Genomic DNA, 23017 nt, shown 5'->3' with positions numbered 1-23017 from the left:
TTGCTGATGACACGACGGTGGTAGGTCTGATCACTGACAATGAAGAAACAGCCTACAGAGAGGAGGTACACACTCTGACAGACTGGTGTCAGGAGCACAACCTCTCCCTCAACGTCAGTAAGACAAAGGAGCTTGTGGTGGACTTCAGGAGAAAAGACAGAGAACACAGTCCCATCACCATCAATGGAGCACCAGTGGAGAGAGTCAGCAGCTTCAAGTTCCTGGGTGTCCACATCACTGAGGAACTCACATGGTCCATCCACACTGAAGTCGTTGTGAAGAAGGCTCATCAGCGCCTCTTCTTCCTGAGACGGCTGAGGAAGTTTGGAATGAACCACCACATCCTCACACGGTTCTACACCTGCACTGTGGAGAGCATCCTCACTGGCTGTATCTCCACCTGGTATGGCAATAGCACTGCCCACAACCGCAAAGCACTGCAAAGGGTGGTGCGAAATGCCAGACACATCATCGGAGGTGAGCTTCCCTCCCTCCAGGAAATATATACAAGGCGGTGTGTGAAAAAAGCTCGGAGGATCAACAGAGACTCCAGCCACCCGAGCCATGGGCTGTTCTCACTGCTACCATCAGGTAGGCAGTATTGCAGCATCAGGACCCGCACCAGCTGACTCCATGATAGCTTCTTCCCCCAAGCAATCAGACTTTTTGAACTCTTGATCTCCCACGATCAAAATACATCAGCACTGCACTTTATTACCCTTACTCTTATATCTCACACTGGACTGTCATAAATTATATTATTATTATTATATTATATTCTCTCTTAACAACTGACTATCAACCGACAGCCTGAATGTCAATACAGTACAATACTGTACATTCTATATATATATATATATATATATATATATATATATATATATATATATATATATATATATATACTTTTTTATATTTTTTTTATTTTTTTTTATTGAATGTGTATCTATATAGTGTGTATTGTATACTGTACAGTGTATGTTATTATTTGTATACTGTTGAGTGTAATTGTGTATAACAGATGTTTAAATTGTGTTGTGTAAATCTGATGTTTATTGTAAATTGGTATATGTCTCATCACTGTCACGACTGCTATGTTGATCGGAACTGCACCCAAGAATTTCACACACCATTGCACTTGTGTATATGGCTGTGTGACAATAAAGTGATTTGATTTGATTGATTTGACCACTTTTGAATGAAGCACACCCATATGCCATTTATATGTTACAGGGCATGCAAAGCACTGAAAACCTCCTATAATACATACATACATTGGCTTAACTTACCCAAAGAGATGCACTAAGGTTCAGTAATCCGTACCTGTTGTGAGATAAAGTATTGAATGTCACGTGAATACGGGACGCTTGAGCATTTTAAGCATTTCATCACAGGACACAGGTCCTTGTCTCACCGTCCGACCTTTTTGTGCTTTAATATGGGACACAAAGCCTTCAATACGTGATGTTTCGCTCTCTGCTAAAATACAGGATCTCAAGATAAAAGGCGTCCCGTATGAGATGTCGTAATTTCGGCCAAAATACAGGACGTCCCCGCTAAAATGGGCAGCAACAACACTAGCTGCAACAAACATTGCATATGCCACCTCTCCCATTTTAACCCGTTGTCTGTGAAGAATGATCATATTTGGATACTGCCCTCATGAAAAGCATAATCAATGGTAAAACATCCATCGCTAAAATCTCATGCATGATGAATATATGCAGGTATGCTGCATTACCATGACAACTAATGTGGACAAGATAGCATAAACAACTGTAGTCTGAAAAAAAAAATCTGATCTGGCTTGATATAACATGCAGTTTTAATAGTCACTCAAAAAAAACGGATTTTTCCTGCAGTGTGAAAAAAGCCTTGTGTCTCTTCTTTTACCTCTATTCATTCTCATCTCGTCAAACTAACCTGCCACAGAGCTGCGCTGAGAACCACACAACTGTTTTTCTGTTACGATAATGACGACATACAAACCAGTTTCGTAACTGGCTCGGCTTTTGAGTTCTCTTTGTTCTTAATAATGGAGAAGACCGCACAATGTACTTCAAGTTTTTGGCACAAATGTTGGTTCATGACTTGGATAATTTTTTTGTTTATAAGCCCTGACAATTGAGAGTGTTCCTCTTTTTTTTTTTTTTTTTTTTTGCTCATCAAAAAAAATGTTATGTGGAGTAAGCGATTCCTGAGAAAGACTTGATATTTGGACTCAACAGCCAAACAAACACACCCCTCCCTTCAGTGCTCCTTCAGAAGCTCCACCCCCCAAATACATGCATGCTATCCACAATATTCCTGAGTCCCATGACGCTTTGCGGGTGATGTGGGCGGAACTTTCGGTAAAGTGTAAACAATTATGTTATGTACTAACGCGGCATTAAAATGACAGCAACTTGAGAACAAATTATCACAGAATTACAGCCAGATGATATTGTTCTTCCTCACCTATCTGTTAATGATTGTGGGTTTGAGGGTGATGGCCAAATATCGCAAATAGAAGGATTTTAGTTATTTTGTTGAGTCTTTATCCATCGATGGAAGAACCTAAGCAGACAAACCTGAAAAGCTATGTAGCCTATTAGCACCTTCACAGCTGAAAAGTTGGACATGTTTTGAGAACCGTAGATAATTATGGTTATTTTAAAGCGTATATTGAGTCTAGTCAGAACCTGAAGAATTTGTTGTACCGAGATTATGTACAGGGGAGGTCCAGACAGCAGGATGCTCGTGTATTGCAGGATTCAGGCGATGATACTGTCATGCTGCCGTTTTAATAAACATATTTATTTGGACATACATTATAAACATTTTACACAAGTTCCACGTTTTCTGTAAAACAACTATAAAACAGTATGTTTTATTAAAAGGACTGTACAAATAAATTTAATTGGTACTGAATTAATGTCCATTTGTTTTCCAAATCACCTTTCTTCCTTAAGGGAAGACATGCACATTTTGCAGACACTCAAAAGAAAGTGAACTGCAGGCAGGAAAAATGCAGTAAAGAGGAAAATCAATATGCCATTAATTTCGAACGTGATAAAACATCTCACTACTGTACATGTCTCATCTAATAATTATGGTCTTTCACTGTAGAATTGATCCATTTAGCATCACAGCATGAAAACAGTTGAAAACATTGTCACTACTCACAGACAGTTCAGGTAAAACACTGTTCCTTTTTATACTCCGTAATAATGCCATTTCAGAACACACAATGCCTATATATATTAATAACGCGTTAACTTCAACAGCACTAGTTTAAATATATATTTTAGCAATTTTATGTTTGTTATTTACTCTATTAAATTGTGTGATATATAGGCATTGGATCGGCCTATCGGCCACCCTGCTTTCTGGATATCGGCATCGGCCATTAAAAAACCCATATCGGTCAACCACTACTGTTGACTTCTTGCAAATAAAGTGAAATGAGCACACAGACAAATTATTCCAAAACAAATGTTCCTAAGTCAATCCTTCTGTAGGCAGCCGTTGGAAAAAGCAGCATCTGAGACTGGAGCGTTTTGCTTTGCGTGTGGTTTCGGATCATAAAATTGCATAAAATAGATCAAACTTTAGTTTTGCTTGATTATTAGGATAACCATTAACTGCACACATTGTCCAGGGAATTTTAAAGACATCTTGCAACATTTAAAAAGCAAGAATCTAACCGCATGACACGCAAGTAGTGACCAGCTACACCCAAAACACCAACCAGTCACACTTCCGCTAGCCAACCGGAATTTCCTCCCACCTAGTGAAATACAGTGGACTCGCTGAGAATAGTGTGGATTGGTCCGATCCACTTTATTTTCCCATTTACAGAGCCAGGGCTGTGTACAAAAACTTCTGAGAATTGTGTAGGATGTAAATGGGGGCAGTTAGGATCCAGAATGCCACAGCTCTGTGCTGTTTAATTTTATTAGGGCTGTCATGAATATGAAATTTGGCTGACGATAAATTGTCAAACAAATAATTGTGATTTATGATGTTTGTCTAGGGTTAATGAGCAGCCAGACTGCTCCTGTCTGTACCTTTAACTCAGTGGTTTTTAACTGGTTTTGCTTCATGACCCAGATTTTACATTGGAAATCAAGTGGCGACCCACCATAGTAAAAACGTAACCTGTATTTAATGTATCCTGGGTCACATTTCCTTTTATGTTGCATAGTTTTGGCCATGGTTTTCAAGTACAAGGACATGCATCAAGTGACATTATTTTTGTTGTTGACGTCAACAACAAAAGCGACAGGAAGTTTTCTCTTCCCCCCCTTTTTAAAAAATTGAAGAGCATATTTATATGAGCCCATTATTATCCCGTTTGTTTCCTAATTTCAAACATAATTCAAACAGAACATACATATTACACAGAAGGAAAGGCTCCTCATTACCATGCATAGGTTAGTGTAGCTAGTCTTAAATAATAATAATAATATAGTATTTATGAAAAAATATATACTAGCTAAAACACATCATGAAACTGCCACTGTTGATATAAAAATGAGGTCTAATAGATTCTGCCTTTTTAGATTATATCATATGAAACTATAACATTTTTTCAAAATATAACAGTTAATTTTATTCATGTAAAATCGTGAAACAATTTTGTAAAGGTGATGATGCATAATGCAAAAACAAATGTAGCCCATAGCACAGTGTTGCTCTTTTCCTCCTCTGCTGTTTGGCATGTCAGGGCTGCCTGCGCGCGCCAGAGAGAAGAGCAGATCATGATCACGAGCTGGTTCCGTTACACGCTAGCCGATTGCGAGATTATCATTAAATCTGCCTCGGCAGTCCTAAACAGTCCTAAATATCACTTGGGCAGCCGCCCAAATATCTTCAATGGGAGAACCAAGGCATTGTTCTTTCCCTGCTGTCTGTGACCCAGTCCAAATAGACCTGCGAACCACTTTTGGCTCATGACCCACCTGTTGAGAAACACTGCTTTAACTCACACACAAACACTCACTTATGTCAGACCCCCTTGCCTCGCTTCTCTCTGACATTTTCTCCGCTGCATGTGTGTGTGTATGGCGCAAGTTGACGAGTCTGACAGGCAGTCAAGGAGGAAAGGAGATCCGCACGCGCAGGTGAGATTTTCCATCCTGTTGCATTTTTTTTTCTTTTTTTTTCTTTTTTTTTTCTCAATACCATAGATAAGCAAATGTACATGGTATGAAAGCCATTAATTTTCATACCGTGAAACTGGTATACTGCTGCAACCCTAATCCTCGCTTATATTTTTGCGGGTGTTTGATGCATACCATCTCGGAGTAATCACAAGAAAAAGGCCAAAAATGAATCCATCTTTTTATATATATATTTTTCCAGTCTTATTGACCTCACTAACATACACTTAAGAAAACGGCACTCTGAAAAGTCGTGTAAACGAGAACACTGTTTAACGGATTAAGACAAAGCAGTTTAACACACCTGGGTTTCTCCCGGTCAACGCGGTTTTTGTGGACATGTTTTTTAGGAGTGTGCATGTGCATGAACAGACTGGAAAACAAACTACATAGGATGGAGCCCAACAAAAAGTCAACACAGAGGAAAGAATTCTTCATTTCTGGGAGTACAGTGGGAAATGCATATACACTAAACCCATTTATATACACAAATGTAATATATCGATGGTCCCTCACGTTCGCGTATATGCGCTCAAATACATTGGGGGAATCCCAAAGTTTTATATTAGAGGAAAACCCCACTATTGCCGTGCAATTCCACTGAAGGTCGCAATAGAAAGTTAAGGAAACAAACACAGCATCAACTCTGGAATATCTGGAAAATGAAGCAAAGCAACAGAGAATAAAATAGCCAAGTCTTCCTCAAATGCCATGTTTATTATTTACACAAGTGCTGTGGAGAAATTACGTTGCTGTGTAGAAAGCTGCTTAATGACTGAGCCGCTTGTATGCGGGAGTAAAGAGTACGCTGCTTATAAAGTGCATGTAAATGGGAACGCCACTTTCTCACAATAAGCCATGCTCTGGTATCCATGAAAACGTAGTCACTGTGAACGATTCATCAGTGCATATAAAAAAAAAAATAAAAAAATCCTAATCTTTTATCAAAATGAAAGAACCTGGTCTGCCTCTGAAACGGCTAAAATTCAGTCCCGCCCTACAAATTTATACCTTGAATATCCAGTTTGACTCAGAAATATGGCACATTATGCAAGTAAAATGGGTTGTGAATGCACAAACCACTGAGGTGAGTTAACTTTAACTTTACTAAAACATAGTAAAATATATTTAAGTAACTCCGCTTACATTTGAAAATATGTTCTTGGTAAATTTCATACCAAAACCATCTACAAAAACTGCATTACTTTCCAGAGTGATAATTACCCAATTGTCTCTAAATCCATGTTTCTGAAATATGTTTTTATTTATTTGTTTGTTTATTTAATAGGGACAATGTACGTTAATGAACATCAGTATAAAATTACAAGATGTAAACATGCCGGATTTTAGCAACATTGCTAATTTACATCCGTAGCCTTAGGCAGGTGACAAAAACAGAGACATTACAAGTGACAATAAACAGATACAAATGTACAATACATAAGTGACAACATACAGTTACAGATACACCATACTCAAGTAGAAAAGGGCAGAATGCATTATACAACATGCCAAGTTAAAAGTGATCACCGATCTGGTTTGCCTTAAGCCATTGTGATGAATCTTAAAAGTGAGATGTGTAGAGCACTCCCTTATTGCAAGTGGTAGGCTATTCCAATATTTACTTCCCTTTACTGACAGCACTGTTTGTCAGTAAATAAAAATGTGAGTGTTTCAGTCAACATGGCTCTGTAGCTCCTCAATCTGATTACCGTATTCCTGGATTAGTTCGGCAATGACAAATCAGCTTTCCAAATTTCACAGAGCTGTAACATGTTTGAAAGTGACTGACAGTCACCATTAGAGTTGTTATAGGACATTGTTGATGCTTGTTTTGGAATACGCCTGTCGAAGACTAAGAGATGAAAGTCAAATTAGTGGTCGACTGCTACTCTAGCCATACTGCTGCTTATTAGCCATAAAGGAAAATGCCAAGAACAAAAACTAAACACATTATGGGCAATGGGCTTCATTTGTCCAAGCTGGCACCAGCCATACAGATGTGAGAAGATCACTTAAAATTGTCTTGTTCTTATTGCCATGATTCTATAACTCTGTATGGCTATGTAAGAGAGGGGTGAATAGTCATGAAGTGAAGGCAGGGGCAAAAGATTTGAATAATATTTCTTTCTGCACTCAAAGACATGCTTTCTGGCCTGCACACATTGCATATTATCAGCACTCTTGCTCTCTCTCGTATATTTGGGTTCCCTTGATTTAACTTTCAAAGCTGTCACTGACACGCACTCTTAATATTAGGGTTACTGACTGGTTGTTCATATGACAATGTATAATTAAACAAGTTTTGTTGTAATAAGTGGAATTTTATAAAATAATAAATGAATTAATGAAATATGCCATCACATTTCATGTTGGTTTCGATTTCTTTATTTAAAATAGAGTAAGGATCTATTATTGGATTGTATTTATGTCTCAAAGTCTGCAAACACACCTTTTACAAGAACTGTATTAAATGTATTTCTGATTTGTTATATCTGCTCTGTACAAATCTGAAATGATCTCATTATTTGGTAACAGACAGCAGAGGGTAGCAAATGCAATAAGAATTGCATTTGTCATTTCTAAATAATTCTTTAAAAACAAAAGTACTAAAAGAATTACTGGAATCGTTACTGGAACTGTTACGGAACTGGAATCGTTAAGGGGAATTGGAACCGGAGTCATAAAATTCCTTACGATTCCCAACCCTATTTAATATCTGACTCCCTTGCATGTATCCACTGCTTAGTGGGTGTTGCCATGGTATTATGTTCAGAATGAGGCTTCACACTCGGCATCTTGTGTTCTCTTCACAGAGAGCTCCGGAAGAGTGTCCAGGACAAAACACACAATACACACAAACACAGTTCCCAAACCCACTGCTGCGGAAAGCCAGAGCCTGTGACTAAAATATCGGTGTGGAAGAGCCTAACTGTTGTTCTCACACCAGACATCATCGGAGAGACTTCATAAGTGCTAGTGAAATGTTCCCCTTTTTTGCACTCTGTCCTGGGATTCTGTTCATTTTTCTTGTTTGATGGACTACTTTCTGGATTTGGCTTGGATCGGATAATGCTCTTCGATGGCTGTGAGCAGTGCATTGGTTAGCATGCAGAATGAGGACCAAACCTTTCATGTTCACTACAGGTAGGTATTCGACCTTAATTACCTTTAAAGCATGCAACTATAATAATACTTTTTAATGCTTGGGAGCAAATGCAAGATTAATTACTAAATTTACGTTGATGCTTTCTGAAAGACGCTCCAAAACATAATTTTCTCTTCACTTTCTTGTTTGCATTTTTGTTTATTGGTGTAAATTAAGCCTAGTTTGACAGGCTGTAAAACGTGTTGCTTGTCTCATTAACTTCAATAATTGCCAATGGCTTTCAAGGAAATATGAAGACTTCTAGTCAGTGCATACAATATAAGAGACTTCAGAAGAAAATGTGCACTAAACCAACTGAAAGTGTTTTGTTTGTTTGTGTGTGTGTTATTATTATTATTATTATTATTATTATTTATCTAAAGCACTACAAATATACAAGTTTACTCTTTTGTGCTTTTATGAGAAACCGCGAGTGTGCCGCAGAGGAATAGCCAGGGGTGCTTATGTCAATTTACTCAATATTTAATAACGCTGTGAATCATTTATGATGGTTGTCTTTTGTCTGTTGGTCAGCCTGTGTGCTGGGGCTGCTTTTATCTTTTTCAATCTTTTTCCTTGGCAAACATCTTTCACTCGGACAATGTTATACAGTGATGATAAGGTCTGTTTTGATCCAGGTCAGCTCCAAGAGCATAGTCTATACACTATGGAATATATTGCTGACATTTTAATTTATCTGCATTGGTCTGATTAGGCAAACTAGGGCCTTTTTTTTTTATTATTATTTTTTATTCAAACTATATAGTCTTTTTATTTTATTTTATTTTTTTTATGTACATTAACAAAATTTGATGCCTGATTTTCCATAAAGTGTTTTCTAGATTCTAGATTGTATCACTGTTTATGTTGATTATCGGGAATATACAATCACTTAGCACTTTGTTAGGAACACCTGTACACTTACTTATTCATGCGATTTATCTAATCAGCCAATCATGTGCAAGCAGTGCAGTGCATACAATCAAGCAGACACGGGTCAGGAGCTTCAGTTAATGTTCACATCAACCATCAGTATGGGTAAAAAATTTGATCTCAGTGATTTCGACCGTGGCATGATTGTTGGTGCCATACGGGCTGGTTTGAGTATTTCTGTAACTGCTGATCTCCTGGGATTTTCACGCACAACGGTCTCTAGAGTTTACTCAGAATGGCGGCAAAAAAAAAAAAAAAAATCCAGCGAGCGGCAGTTCTGTGGATGGAAATGCTGTGTTGATGAGAGAGGTCAACGGAAAATGGCCAGACTGGTTCAAGCTGACAGAAAGGCTACGGTAACTCAGATAACCATTCATACAATTGTAGTGAGCAGAATATCATCTCAGAATGCACAACACATGGAACCTTGAAGCGAATGGGCTACTACAGCAGAAGACCACGTTGGGCACTTTATTAGGACCATAGCGTTCATAAAGAATACAATTCTCATCTCTATTCAAACGTATAGTTTTTTTGTCACAAAAAGGGAACTAAACAGCTAATTTGGATTTTCTTTTATGCAAGTTAATTCTGCTTCTAATCTATGTAAAGATGCTTAGGTCTGTATCATGCAGTCTATCAATTAGTCACATGATGAAATGAGTGCTGCTGAAATTTAAGAGCTTTATGACATCAGAACCGAACACAGCGAAGTCTATTCACTGTAGTGTCTCTCTCAATAGGCACGCTAATCACACATGACAGTGGAAAGCAGAAACATAATCAGATTATCCGTGCAAGTGCTGAGCATGGCAGGTTTTTCCAAAGCCATCATAAACCTCTGCCCTCAAAAACGTCCAATGTGACATTGTAAAATGGGAAACTGCTTTGTAGAATATTATTTTTAAAGGCATTTAACTTTGCAACTTTTCATTGTTTGCATTGTATAATTGCTGGTGAAGAATTTGGTAGATTGGCAGAGAGTTCCCTCATCGTGATGTATTTGTGTTTGGAACGGTTGGTTTTAGAGATTACAGCCCCATCACAAGACTTTTTAAGGAGACAACAGAAGCAGTTTAGATGCCTTTCAGATGTTCTGTTTGCTTTGCTTGTTTGAGGTGGAGAGGCACCAGGTAGGGCCTCTACAAACTCCTAATTGGCTAGTTATTTCATAGAGCTATTCATTTTGAAAATTTCTGGCCTGTTTCTTACCACACAGAAGTCATGCAATGCTGGATTGATTGGTCTTTGATGTTTGTAATGGATCCTTTAAGTAGTTTCACTGCTTTACTGTAGTATTTTAAATTTTACTAAAGCTGTAATTGGTTTTAAAGGGGTTTACACTGTGTTCTTTAACTAACACTGTGTTCTTTAACATGTGGATAATTCATCTCTATGACGTGTACTGAAATGCACCGGTGCGATCATGAAGTACCAGTAAACCCTGAAACATAGTCACATTAAATGGTGTCAAAAAGTATATTGACAGACTATTCTTTTAGTTACATTTTCAGGTTTGTGTTGGGAGAAAAAAAAAAAGTAACAGGCTCAATTGTTATTTGCATAATTATTAACCACAAAGGTTGACACTAAATTGTTTAGGTTGTGAATGGGTTACACTAATAAACATTTTATAGGTGCTTTGTGTACAACCTCTATTGCAGTAGAATTAGCCAAAGAAATCGATTTGATTGCCATACTATCATGTTGTTGAGTGCAGGACTACACCCCATTTTATTTCTGCTGATATTCATGTAAGCCAGCCAAAGGAATGGAAAAAACCCAATACCACTTTTTTGAGAACAAGTATGAGTACCGATACTTCCTTATTGGTTCACCAATACCTGTCTGTTTTTTTCTGAATTCTATATCAACAATTTATTACAATTTTATCATCAAAATGGTGTCTAAATAAATTAATTCATTAAAACTTTAATCAAATAAAAATAGAACAATTGAAGTGGTTGCTAACCAGCTTAAAGCTGTCTTGGATGAACACAATTTTTGGATAAGTTTCAGTCTGGTTTTTGTCGGTTGCATTCAACAGAAACTGCTCTTCTCAGAGTCTTGAATGACCTGTTAATGTAGGGTGAGGCAGGGGAATGTTCTGTATTGGTACTACTAGATCTCAGTGCCGCTCTTGATACTGTGGATCAAGGTATATTAGTTGAGAGACTCAGGCAGTTGGTGGGTATTTCTGAAAGAGCCTTGTAGTGGTTCTCCTCATATTTAACAGACGACAGGACTTTCTCGGTTACTGTTCATAATATGCTTCATCAGCTAAATCTCTGTCTTGTGGTGTTCTACAAGGTTCTGTTCTGGGCCCAGTTCTATTTGCATTATATTTACTTCCTCTAGGGCAATTGATCAATAATTTTAAAGGTATCTCTTACAGAGATGGATAAAGTAGCCAAAAACTGTACTCAAGTAAAAGTAAAAGTGTTAACATAAATAATTGCTTGAGTAAGAAAGTATCCAATTAAAATAGTACTCAAGTAGGGAGTAACTCGTTACTTTCACAAATGACATAATGGACGTTAACTCCCTACATTCCATTACATAATATTACAGAATTATTCTTTTTATTATTATTATTATTATTATTAATGGAAATGAATATGGTGAACATCCTTCACCATGTTGTTCCAAACCCATATGACTTTCTTCCATGCAACACAATAAGGAGATTTAAGACAGAATGGCCTTAAATCTCCTAATTAGTTTCAGTGAATGTTTTTTTTTTTTCTGTCCAACTTTTTCCTGCACGCGGAAGTGTTCCACGATTCAACTGTTTTCAATTTCCAGTCTGTAGTGTTTTCACTTGCATCAGCATATATTCTTAGTGGGTAATGTAATGTTTAAGGTATTAAATTTGTAAAAATTGTCAAAAAACATGCCGATACTTCACAGAATCGAGATGACCATATTTTTATAGACAGTGCCTCACCTGGGGTGTTTAGATGACATGAAGCGATGGTCCGAGGTTAGTTATGTTGATATCATTAATTATTCTAAATTGTTATGACAGCCAACAACTGCACAGGTTGAGCCTGAAATTCATTTTTACACCAAGTAACACTTCAGTGGTTGTCTCCTCTGGATTGCTCGTTTTGGCATTTTTTACTTTGCGTCTCGAGACCAAAAATACAAAACAGGCAACTACAATCATCATGGTGCCACCCAGTGGTTGCTCAGGAAAATGTGGATATTTTGAAAGTGAATGGTGACCTGTCAATCTCTAAGATTCTGTCTAACATATTTTGTATTCCACAGAATACAAAGGGTCACACGGGTTTGGAACAACATGAGGGTAGGGAAATTATGACGGAAAATTAAACTACGACTGAGCTGTCACTTTAAAGGGGTAGTTCACCCAAAAATGAAAAATCTCGCATTTACTTACCCTCATGCCATCTCAGATTGGCATGACTTCCTTTCTTCTGCAGAACACAAATTATTATTTTTAGAGGAATATTTCAGCTCTGTAGGTCAGTACAATGCAAGTGAACGGGTGCCAAAATCGTGATGCCCCAAAAAGCAAATGCAGGCACCATAAAAGTAATCCATATGGCTCCAGTAGTTAAATCCATATCTTCAGAAGTGATATGATAGGTGTGGGTGAGAAACTGATCAATATTTAAGTCATTTTTTGCTAGAAGTTTTTCTCCCAGCCCAGCAAAGGGCGATATGCCACAGGCGCTGCTGATATAGTTCTATTCAGCAGTCATTGAGTCTGTCCTCTGCACTTCAATATCTGTCTGGTTTGGTTCAGCTACGAAATTGGATATCAAAAGACTAAAAAGGACGGTTTGGACTGCTGAGAGGTTTATTGGTTGGCCCCTGCCCTCCCTTAAAGAACTATACACTTCCAGAGTGAGGAAAAAGGCTGGAAAAATCACTCTGGACCCCACTCACCCTGCCCATTACCTTTTTGACTGTTGCCTTCTGGCCGACGCTTCAGAGCTTTGAGCACCAGAACCGTCAGGCACAGGAACAGTTTTTTCCCCTCAGGCTATCCATCTCATGAACAGTTAAAACTGCCCCATTGAGCAATAATTAATGTGTAATACACAGCTTAGTCTTTTTATATTATTCTGCCATTACATTCCCTTGCACTGTATATAACAGATTTGTATTTAGATACTGTGTGTGTGTGTGTGTGTGTGTGTGTGTGATATATTAGGGATGTGCGAGACTAGTCGACTATACGGTTCTGATGCTGCTAGTCGACACTGGAATTACTAGTCGGTTAATATTTCCTTAAGGCTACACTTAAATTACTGTCATATTAATGTTACATATTTGAAATAGAATTAATAATACAAATATTATTTAAAAAGAGGATATCTGGAGCAGATACAGAGTTTAATTTCACCTCAGGCTGTACGTGCTTCTGCCCTCTCACTCGCGGCACGTGATGGAAAATGTCCTCTCACTAGACAAGCAAACTCGGCAAAGTAGTTATGAAATCACTTCGGTGGTGGTGTGGGAATTGGCTTTCCAAATGTTTGAAAGTCCTTAAGGATGTTTTCACATTTGAGTCTTCTTTACATCTGTGCATGCTTGGATGTTATTTTTCCACTGAGCAGGCTTTTTCAAGCGCAGGATAGCAGCCTCAGGTGAGTCAAGTTCCGTCTTTCACCGGACCATGTCGACGTATTACTTTTACTCATCAAAAAATTTATGCTTTTGAGTAAGTAGCCTAGAAAATAACTGTTTTAGACTAGGTATGCCATTTTTTTTAACCTGCTGATTAAGAAGGCTATTTTCAACGAGGTGCAGACTGCTTAACGTGTTAAACTATCTTTTATTCTGTGTGCATGTCATGTTTAGAATACATTAGGTTTATTGCAGGCTACATCACAGGCCTATTTTTTCTATCCTATAGCTACTTTTTTTATTTATTTTTTTATATTGTAACTGTTATTGGTTAACGTTCTTTACCTAACAGCTGTCATATTAGATCAATGGTTAATGCACGACTGCACGTTGTGAAATATGCGCAACTTTTCAGTGCATTTTTTTTTCCCTCATAGGTTTGGCTTGGTCTACCTGTTAATTATTTTCAACAATGTCCTGACTGTTTTAATATGTTAAGTAACTTTTACTTGGTGATTTCCGTTTAGAACAGGTTTTTAGGGTTGTTCCATTGATCCTGCACTATTCATTCAATTGTTTTTAATAATTATGTGTGTTAAATATTCACAAACGTTGATTTAGTGAATGCGTGTCATGTTCTATATTTAATGTACAACGATCAGCACGTTGCAGATAAATGCCCCTTTCAGTGGAATTTAGTGTTGGAATTGGAATAGATTAAGTATTTTAAATGGGTTGCATAAAGTTTTTTTTTTTTTTTTTTACTGTTTTCTGAAGGTTGGTTTCTCTTTAGACTAGTTGGTTACAAAACTTCCGTTTAAACGACAGTCAAATTAGTCGTAGCGCACATCCCTAGTGTGTGTGTGTGTGTGTGTGTGTGTGTGTGTGTGTATATATATATATATATATATGTATGTATATATATGTATGTATGTATGTCTATTGTGTATACTATATATACTTTATTTTCTTTTCAATATTTATTTTTTATTCAATTTGTAATTATTTTTTAAAAGTCTTGTTGCTGTTTTGTATTGTTGTGTACTGGAAGCTCCTGTCACCAAGACAAATTCCTTGATGTGTAAGTATACTTGGCAATAAAGTTCATTCTGATTCTTCTGATGCAGAAAAGAATGTGAATCACCAAAAACAAAAAAAGAAGAATGTGAAAATGATCTGTTTCTCATCCACACCTATCACATCGCTTTTGAAGATATTGATTTAACCACTGGAACCTTATGGATTACATTTATGCTGACTTATGTGTTTTTTTTTTTTTTTTTTTTTTTTTTTAGCTTTAAAAAGTTAGCACCCATTCACTTGCATTGTATGGACCAAAAGAGCTGAGAAATTCTTCTAAAAATCTTCATTTGAGTTCAGCAGATGAAAGAAAGTTATACACATCTAGCATGAGGATGAGTAAATGATTTTCAGTTTTGGGTGAACTATCCCTTTAAGGGCTCTTGTCAGATCTGGATGAATTTGTCAATAAGAAGAGAGGCTTTGAAAACTTTCTAGTAATTATTACAGTGAAAAAGTGAAGAATGTCTCACAGGGACATTATATATAATGCTGAAATATAAACCAAAGCAAGATCATGTTTTATTAATGCCAACTTTCACTATTTCATAGCTTTTTGTTGTTAGTTCAGTGTAGTTACAGTTTTCAGTGTCAAAAGAATTTAGATCATGAGTTCTGTAAACGCAGAGTACGCAGCCTGCATAGCCAGTTGTCAATTACAGGTTCAGCAGAGCAAAAGGCATTTACACTTAACGTGGATGTTTACATAGATTTATACTGTTAATCAGCCTGAAGTAGTTGCGATAGTTTCCACTCCAGTACACCTGCGAGGGCGAGGGGTAAATGCATAAATACTGCTTATGATATGCGGGACAAAGCGCACTGCTATATTGCTGCAGATTTAAAAATGTACACTTAAAAACTGATGTCACAAGAGCCCATATTTACAGAATCGCCCTGAAAATGACCATCACCATGTCACAGAAAAACCCACGTTATCATTAGAGCCACAACTTACCTCAGCATGCTGCCTTAAATTGGAGCTGTAATTTTAATCTTGAAATATCTGCCTGTCTTTGTGTTAAATGAAGGCATTGCGTGACGAAACTATTCTTTTTTTCACTGTGTAGAGCGAATAACCTGTTTCACTTAGAGCATGATGCTGCAGCAGTGATGGACTCGGCTCGAGTGACAGTCTATGACTGCACGCGCAGCTGTGAACAACTGCTGTCGTAAAAGTCCCATTCAATAATCTCAATTTTGCATTTATTCAAATTAAACCCAATAATGTAACGACAGGGACACTGCTCATTGTAACAAAGTAAAAGTAATTTTTTTTTTCATTAGAAATTTACTTGAGTGAGAGTAAAAAGTACCCACTTTTAAACCTACTCGAAAAGTACATTTCTTTCCAAAAAGTTACTCAAGTAAATGTAGTGCGATACTACCCACCTCTGATCTTTTACCACTGTTATACAGATTATATTCAATTGAACATTTCTTGTAAGCCTTAAAGGAATAGTTCACCCAAAAATGAAAATTTGCTGATAATTTACTCACCCTCAGGCCATCCAAGATGTATCTGAGTTTCTTTCTTCATCAAAACAGAATTTAAGACTTTTAGGATTTCATTTCAGGTCTCCTCCTCTAAACAATGCAAGTGAATGTCCTCCATTTTTTGACGGTCCCAAATGCATATTTAGGGTGCATCAAAATAATCCACACGTCTCCAGTCGACAAATAACGTTCTTCTGAACGCAAACGATTGATTATTTTTTAGAAACATAACAATACTTATATACTTCTTATCTACAAATGTTTGCTTCCGTACATCTCTGTGACGTGCGCTCATGAGAGGGATGATGATCCTAAAAGTCTTAAATTCTGTTTTGATGAAGAAAGAAACTCGGATACATCTTGGATGGCCTGGGGGTGAGTAAATTATCAGCTAATTTTCATTTTTGGGTGAACTATTCCTTTAATATTTCAAAACTGTCTGTTCTTTTGAATTACATCACCTCTATAAAAGATTGGATGGCAGATAATTTTCTACAGCTAAGTACTGACAAAACAGAAGTCCTGATTTCTGCCCCTGCTGGCGTTGTTCCGAAAGTGATGGAAAGTCTTAACTTTTTATCTTCTTCGTTTAAAACTACTCTCCGTAATCTAGATGTCTCTATGGGCCATGCTTTGAGTCTTGATTTGCATGTAGATTGTTTGGTTCACTCCTGATTTTACCAGCTGAGGAATATTGCTAAACTCCTGGGCAAGTTGTGTCCATAGGTGAGATGGAGATGATCATACATGCATTTATCTCCTCCCTTCTTGACTATTGTAATTCCCTCTTCAGCTGTCTTAGCAATACATCATTGAGCCACTTACAAGTGGTCCAAAATGCTCCTGCTAAGCTTCTGACCAAGTCATCTAGACGGTCTCGTGTAACACCAATCCTGATTTCTTTACACTGGCTTCATGTTAAATTTAGTGTTCTTGTGATTTCATTTAGAGCCTTGCATGGTCAGGCACCTGCCTATATTAAAGAGCTATTGCAGCCATACAGTAACATTAGGAAGGTCCTCTGATTAGGGTTTGCTGGTTGTTCCTCACTCTAGACTCAAGACAAAAGGAGACTGTGCTTTTGAAGTTGTAGCTCCTAAACTTTGGAACTCTCTCCCCTTGGACTTAAGGTCTGTGGACACTTTTAAAAAGCAGCTAAAGACCCACTTTTTTAGAGTTGCTTTTGTTTAAATATTGCTTTTCTTGTTTCGTGTTTTTATCTGGTTGTCTGCATTTAATGTCTGTTACTCTGTTTCTTATTTGTTTTTTAGTATTTTATTGTGAAGCACTTTATGATGTCTGTTCTTGAAAGGTGCTATATAAATATAATTTACTTACTTTTATACTGAACCTCTCAGCACAATCCAAAATACAACATTGGAGTTATTTATTTTTTTTAAATAAAGTGCTGCATATGTAAGATATTGCTTAAATATAAAGCAATTATTATTTATTATTAGTAGTAGTAGTAGCATTACAGTGAATATTACTTAACTATACAGTAGTGATCTGTTACTGCCGTACTTTTTTCTATTTAAATGTAGCTTTCTCTTTGGTGAAAGCTTTTATTTTGGACTGAAGCCCTTTCTGTTTCTATGTGTTTTTGACGGTAGCTTCTCACTTCTGGAAAAGCAGTTTGTTACATGAACATAGATGAAATTGCTTGGTTTTAAGCTGTCTTTACCTTAAAAGACTTTAATGTAAATGCTCACTATTGTGATTGCCTAACATCGTGCAGCCCTTCCAATACAGCAATATTTGAAATGCAGTCCGAAGTAAATTACCAAATTCCACAAGACCACAACATTTATAAAACTAAATTTCAGGATTAACATATAATTCACATCCAACACATTTCATCTGAATATATTAAACTGTTCACTCAAGCAGCACCATAAAATATCAAACAGTCATGACATATGAAATATTCATAAATTAAATTGTTTACCTATGGATTTGCTGTCCAATAGTGTTTTAACTGCCCCATCCTTCAATAACAGTTCCTGTGACAGGTTCACAAGCATACAATACAATCCATGCTGAAATGTTCTGAATACACAAACAACATACAATCTATGGTGATGTTTGGGTGCTTCAACAGGCCAAAGCAGAGAAGCTGGTTTTCAAATATCACATCTTCCATGTTTGTTTACACACAGGACTGCATGTTTCTCCCAGTCGGTGGCAGCAGCAGAATGAGACACGTTTTTAAAAGTTGTGGTTGTACTGCTCTTAAACGTGGCACACATTGCCGGTGTTGTGCGGAAACTAATCAATACGCTCAAAGGTGTCCATGTTTACAAAAGACCAACAATTAAAAATAGCACAGATGTGTGCAAAAATGGTCCAGGATCTTTCAAAACAGCACAACAGTAAGACAGAGCAGCTGAATGAAACACAATGGGGGTCTCCATTTTAGAGTTATAACTTGACATTGCGTCTTTAAAAAGCAGCGCAATATGTATGGTCAAAGCCGTGCATGTTTATATAGAAAAACATCTAAATCCAGATGAAGGTGTTCTGTGTAAGTCTACTTTGGATGAATCTCCCATGACAGGCCCATCTCTCTCCCCTCCACCTGTGTGACTGACTGAGCAGCAGTGCGTGGTATAGTACAATTACCTCTCATATGTCAAAAGACCTTTTTAAACCACAAAAGGGCTGCTATTTAATTAAATAAATATGAAGTCTGTATGTGCCTAACGCTACAAAGTGAATTAGCATTCTGCTCGCTGTCATCTGCTACAAACAGAGCATACAATGCTCATGATGGTGTTTTCCGTGTATGGGCCAAGAAGCTCTAAAAGAAATGAGTAGCCGGTGTCAGCACAACACTGACTCCACACATTCACAAGCACTCACATTTGAAGCACGCAGCACATGCAACTTATATATTTATCACATTAAATCGCAGCCTTTTTGGTTTATTAATCAGACTAGGACATACCGTGATTTTAATTTGTGCACTGAATGTTTACGGAAAAAACGTTCATGCTTCAGATTGTATCGTTTTTTTGTATCGGAGCATTTTTACGACCACGAGTACAAGTACGAGCGCGATATCAGACCCAATTCCAGTATCGGTTTTGGGACATCCCTAAAAAAACCTTTTCAATGAAACAGAATAGATTTGTTTATTCTGCCCCCTGCAGGATGGAGGCATCCTGTTTGGACTTAGCTCTGGAGGGGGAGCGGCTGTGTAAGGTGGGGGATTACAGCGCTGGCGTTTCTTTCTTTGAGGCCGCCATGCATGTTGGTACGGAAGACCTGCAGGTTCTGAGTGCCATCTACAGTCAACTGGGCAATGCCTACTTCCATCTGCATGACTACAGCAAAACTCTGGAGTTCCACCACCATGATCTCACTCTAACTAGGTATGCAAACCCACACACCGATTATAAATTTGACAAAAGTAGCCTTCAGAGAACTCCGAACTGAACACCTAAATCCCAAAGCTGTGTTTTTTCTGTTGTCTTAAGTATTAATGAGAATTTAATTATATTTGTATTGATTATTATTAACAGTACTGGGTGCTTAATTGTTTTCTCAGGACCACCGGGGATCGGCTTGGTGAGGCCAAAGCCAGCGGTAACCTGGGGAACACATTAAAGTTTTTGGGGCGCTTTGATGAAGCGATAGTGTGCTGCCAGAGGCATTTAGATATCACCAGGGAACTAGGCGACAAGGTGAGTGGATGTATAGTCAGATGATCAGCGGGAGAGCAAGATGATAAAGGGAAGCCAGAGATGCCAGTTCGTGTGCATGCGAGAGAGAGAGAGAGAGAGAGAGATGCACGTGGCCGATGTGTGTGTGTGTCTTATATTTTATGTTGTTTTTAGTTGAGTTTGGCATTAAAGATTCGTTGACTGTTCTGCCGGTTCCCGCTTCCTCTTTGCCCATCCTTTACTCGTTACAAATAGACATTAAAATTATGGAATATATTACATTTATTCATTTAGTAGATGCTTTTATCCTAAGCGACTTATACTACAACATAAGCATTTCATCCTAACCAGAAGTTATAACATTGTCTAGAAAAGGACAAGCTACAAGAGAGATATAGGCACAGTAAAGGACTGTTAAAGTTCTGGAAAGCAACTTGTTGTGATAGAACCATTAGGCGCCACTTACTGTCCTGTTCTGCATCTGTCGGTGGTGCCTATCTATGACTGGGGGCTGCTCAAAATTTGGCCATGCCACTTGCATGGTTTTCCATGTAAATTCTGTTTTATTTGTCCCTTTTTGACCCTTATCTAAGCTCCGCCCCCCTTGGTTACAGTCGCTTGCTCTAACAAGCACTGCAGAACTCCCCATTGGAATGAAAGGGAGATTGCCATGTACGGCGCATTTTGTTTTTGTGGAAAATACTCTCATAAATGGATTGGGTAATATTCTTAAGTGGGCTGGAATGAAGAGTGACACTGTAAGGCATATTTATCGAATGTTTTTTTGTAAAATAAATCGTTAAATTGTGAATGAGAATAAAGAAAAATTATCACAGTCACTTGAAAAGAGAAAAGCGTCAATTGATAGCGATTACATACCTGATAACATTAATGTAAGTGAACAGAACTGCTTATGTCTCATAACAGTCATTTTGATGCTGTAAACTGTTTATTTACTATAGCATTTACTATTACACGAATCAATACATAAATGAATTAACGTTCAGTTATTAGCTTTAATTTACCTCGGAGGAAATGTAGGTGTCCTCGCTGATGTTATTCATGCTCATTTGGAAATGAGGACTGACACGGTTTAATCCATAATATGCTCTTCTTGACATTTATTTAAACTAAATTTTTTAAAGAAAGAAAAACACTGCGTGTATCCTCTCTAGGTACCTCATGTCACTATTACAAGTGACCTGGCAACATCGTGTTTTACATTTGTTGGATCATTTTGAAAAAAAATCGAGCTTAAAGCTACTCAAACACACATTATTCCTGTTGGCTCTCTTTGGATAATAGCAAACGCATGTCAGAGTAATGGCGGCCCCGGCAACAGTTGCTAAGACAGGATTGGTCAGAAAGGTTCAGTTGTTATCAAGGGAAATTATTGACTGTAGGCTAGAACAGTGGTTCTCAACCAGGGGGCACACTTCCAAGGGGGCTTCAAGTTGACTTAATTTAAAATAAGAAATCTTAAAATAATTCAACTTAATTAAAATGCTTAAAAAAAAAAAAAAAAACTTTAAGATGTATGCCTACAAATTATAAACAGACTCTTTCTGAAACTTCTAGAATAAAAAATTATTCATGATTAATTATCAGACACTCTAGTTTCGGATGAGGGGGCCTTCAAATATTGTCTTGGACAGTAGGGGGTCTTGGAGTCAAAAAGGTTGAGAACCACTGGGCTAGAAGATAAATTCTGTATAGGTAAAAAAAAAAAAAAATGTAAGTCATGAATAAAGCCTATTCTACATCTAGAAAAAATTGCATTATAAACATCGCCCCCTTTCTAATTTTTTTGTTTCATAGTTTTTTGTTTTTTCCCCTCATTCACCAGTCTACAAACCCATCCGTGTCACTTGGTTTGTTCTTAAAGAAGTGCAAAAACCTTTGTTTGTAATTTTTGTTTGTACAGTGATTAGATTCACTGACTGCCACCTATTTTCTGCACTGACACGTTCTGTGTGCAACTGAATATTGTAGAAAACCTGTTCTAAATCTAAATGAAGTCTTGCTGATTATTTAGATCATTCAGTTGTGTTAGATGGGTGACATCCAGGGTTTATATGCAAAGTAGTATGCTGTTTGTTTCCTATTTCTTTAAGTTGTTTTAACTGCATTTTTTGCCTAAAGGTCGGACAGGCCCGAGCACTTTATAATTTTGGAAATGTGTACCACGCCAAGGGGAAGAGCATCTGCTGGAGCGGAGCAGAGCCTGGAGACTTCCCTGAGGAAGTTATGACAGCACTTAGAAAAGCCGCTGAATACTACGAGTGAGTTTGTCACCAACACGTGTGAGCTTGTGTGTAGATGTCTTTTGCCTACAGAGTCATTATCTCTAAGATCCCAAATAGATCATGGAGATTACAATGTATGATTCCGATTGCTCAGGGCAAGCCTGTGTATTGTGAAGGAGCTCGGAGACAGAGCAGCACAGGGGAGAACTTATGGGAACCTGGGCAACACATACTACCTTATAGGAAACTTCCAGAATGCAGTGGCTTCCCACAAACAGGTGAGTGTTCTGTGTCATGAAACAGATGTGGTAGTCAACAGTGTAAAGGCGCGATCACATTTACCTTTGCACTGTGAAATTTCGCAGGCGAAGAAGGCATGGGCGGATATAGAGCGTGTGTGAAACCAGCAAAAAATGAATTGCCAAGCACCTCTTTTTAATGCTGCACTTTATACTCTGGGAGTGAAGTTACAAAGAAACTCGCTGCTAAAATTTATTTCCTGTCTATTGTGAATATTCAGTGAAGCTATGTACTAAGCACCGCCCACACAGAGGTCACTGCCAAACCAAGCAACTTTCTATTGGTCAAAGCAGCAAATTTGCCTGTGAGTTCACAAACTTGAACTCCACACGAAATCCATGAGGGGAAATTCTTCACCACCGGAAGTCCATCATGTGAATTTCACAATCTCTTGGATTCTCATTG

General features: G+C 37.7%; 1 protein-coding gene across 5 annotated transcripts in view; it reads left to right on the top strand.

The window, feature by feature from the left end:
• The window catches only part of LOC127443116 (G-protein-signaling modulator 2-like), a 32526-nt gene extending 9515 nt beyond the window's left edge, over positions 1-23011 (top strand). Inside the window, exons 3-8 of one of the 5 annotated variants that reach the window (XM_051701636.1) lie at positions 5056-5105; positions 7961-8291; positions 19554-19775; positions 19952-20087; positions 22209-22348; positions 22467-23009. In XM_051701636.1, the coding sequence (XP_051557596.1) occupies positions 8227-8291; positions 19554-19775; positions 19952-20087; positions 22209-22348; positions 22467-22713 (810 nt within the window). In that variant the 5' untranslated portion in view covers positions 5056-5105; positions 7961-8226 and the 3' untranslated portion in view covers positions 22714-23009. Of the gene's footprint in view, positions 1-5055; positions 5106-7960; positions 8292-9350; positions 9582-10222; positions 10359-19553; positions 19776-19951; positions 20088-22208; positions 22349-22466 lie in introns of those variants that run through there. The other 4 variants (XM_051701635.1, XM_051701637.1, XM_051701638.1 and 1 more) reach the window with 4 other exon arrangements.
• Positions 23012-23017: the final 6 nt, after the last annotated feature.

Source organism: Myxocyprinus asiaticus, chromosome 6 (assembly GCF_019703515.2).
Source record: "Myxocyprinus asiaticus isolate MX2 ecotype Aquarium Trade chromosome 6, UBuf_Myxa_2, whole genome shotgun sequence".
NCBI lineage: Eukaryota > Metazoa > Chordata > Actinopteri > Cypriniformes > Catostomidae > Myxocyprinus > Myxocyprinus asiaticus.
Note: the sequence above shows the minus strand (reverse complement) of the source record. Positions and strands in the feature narration are given on the sequence as shown.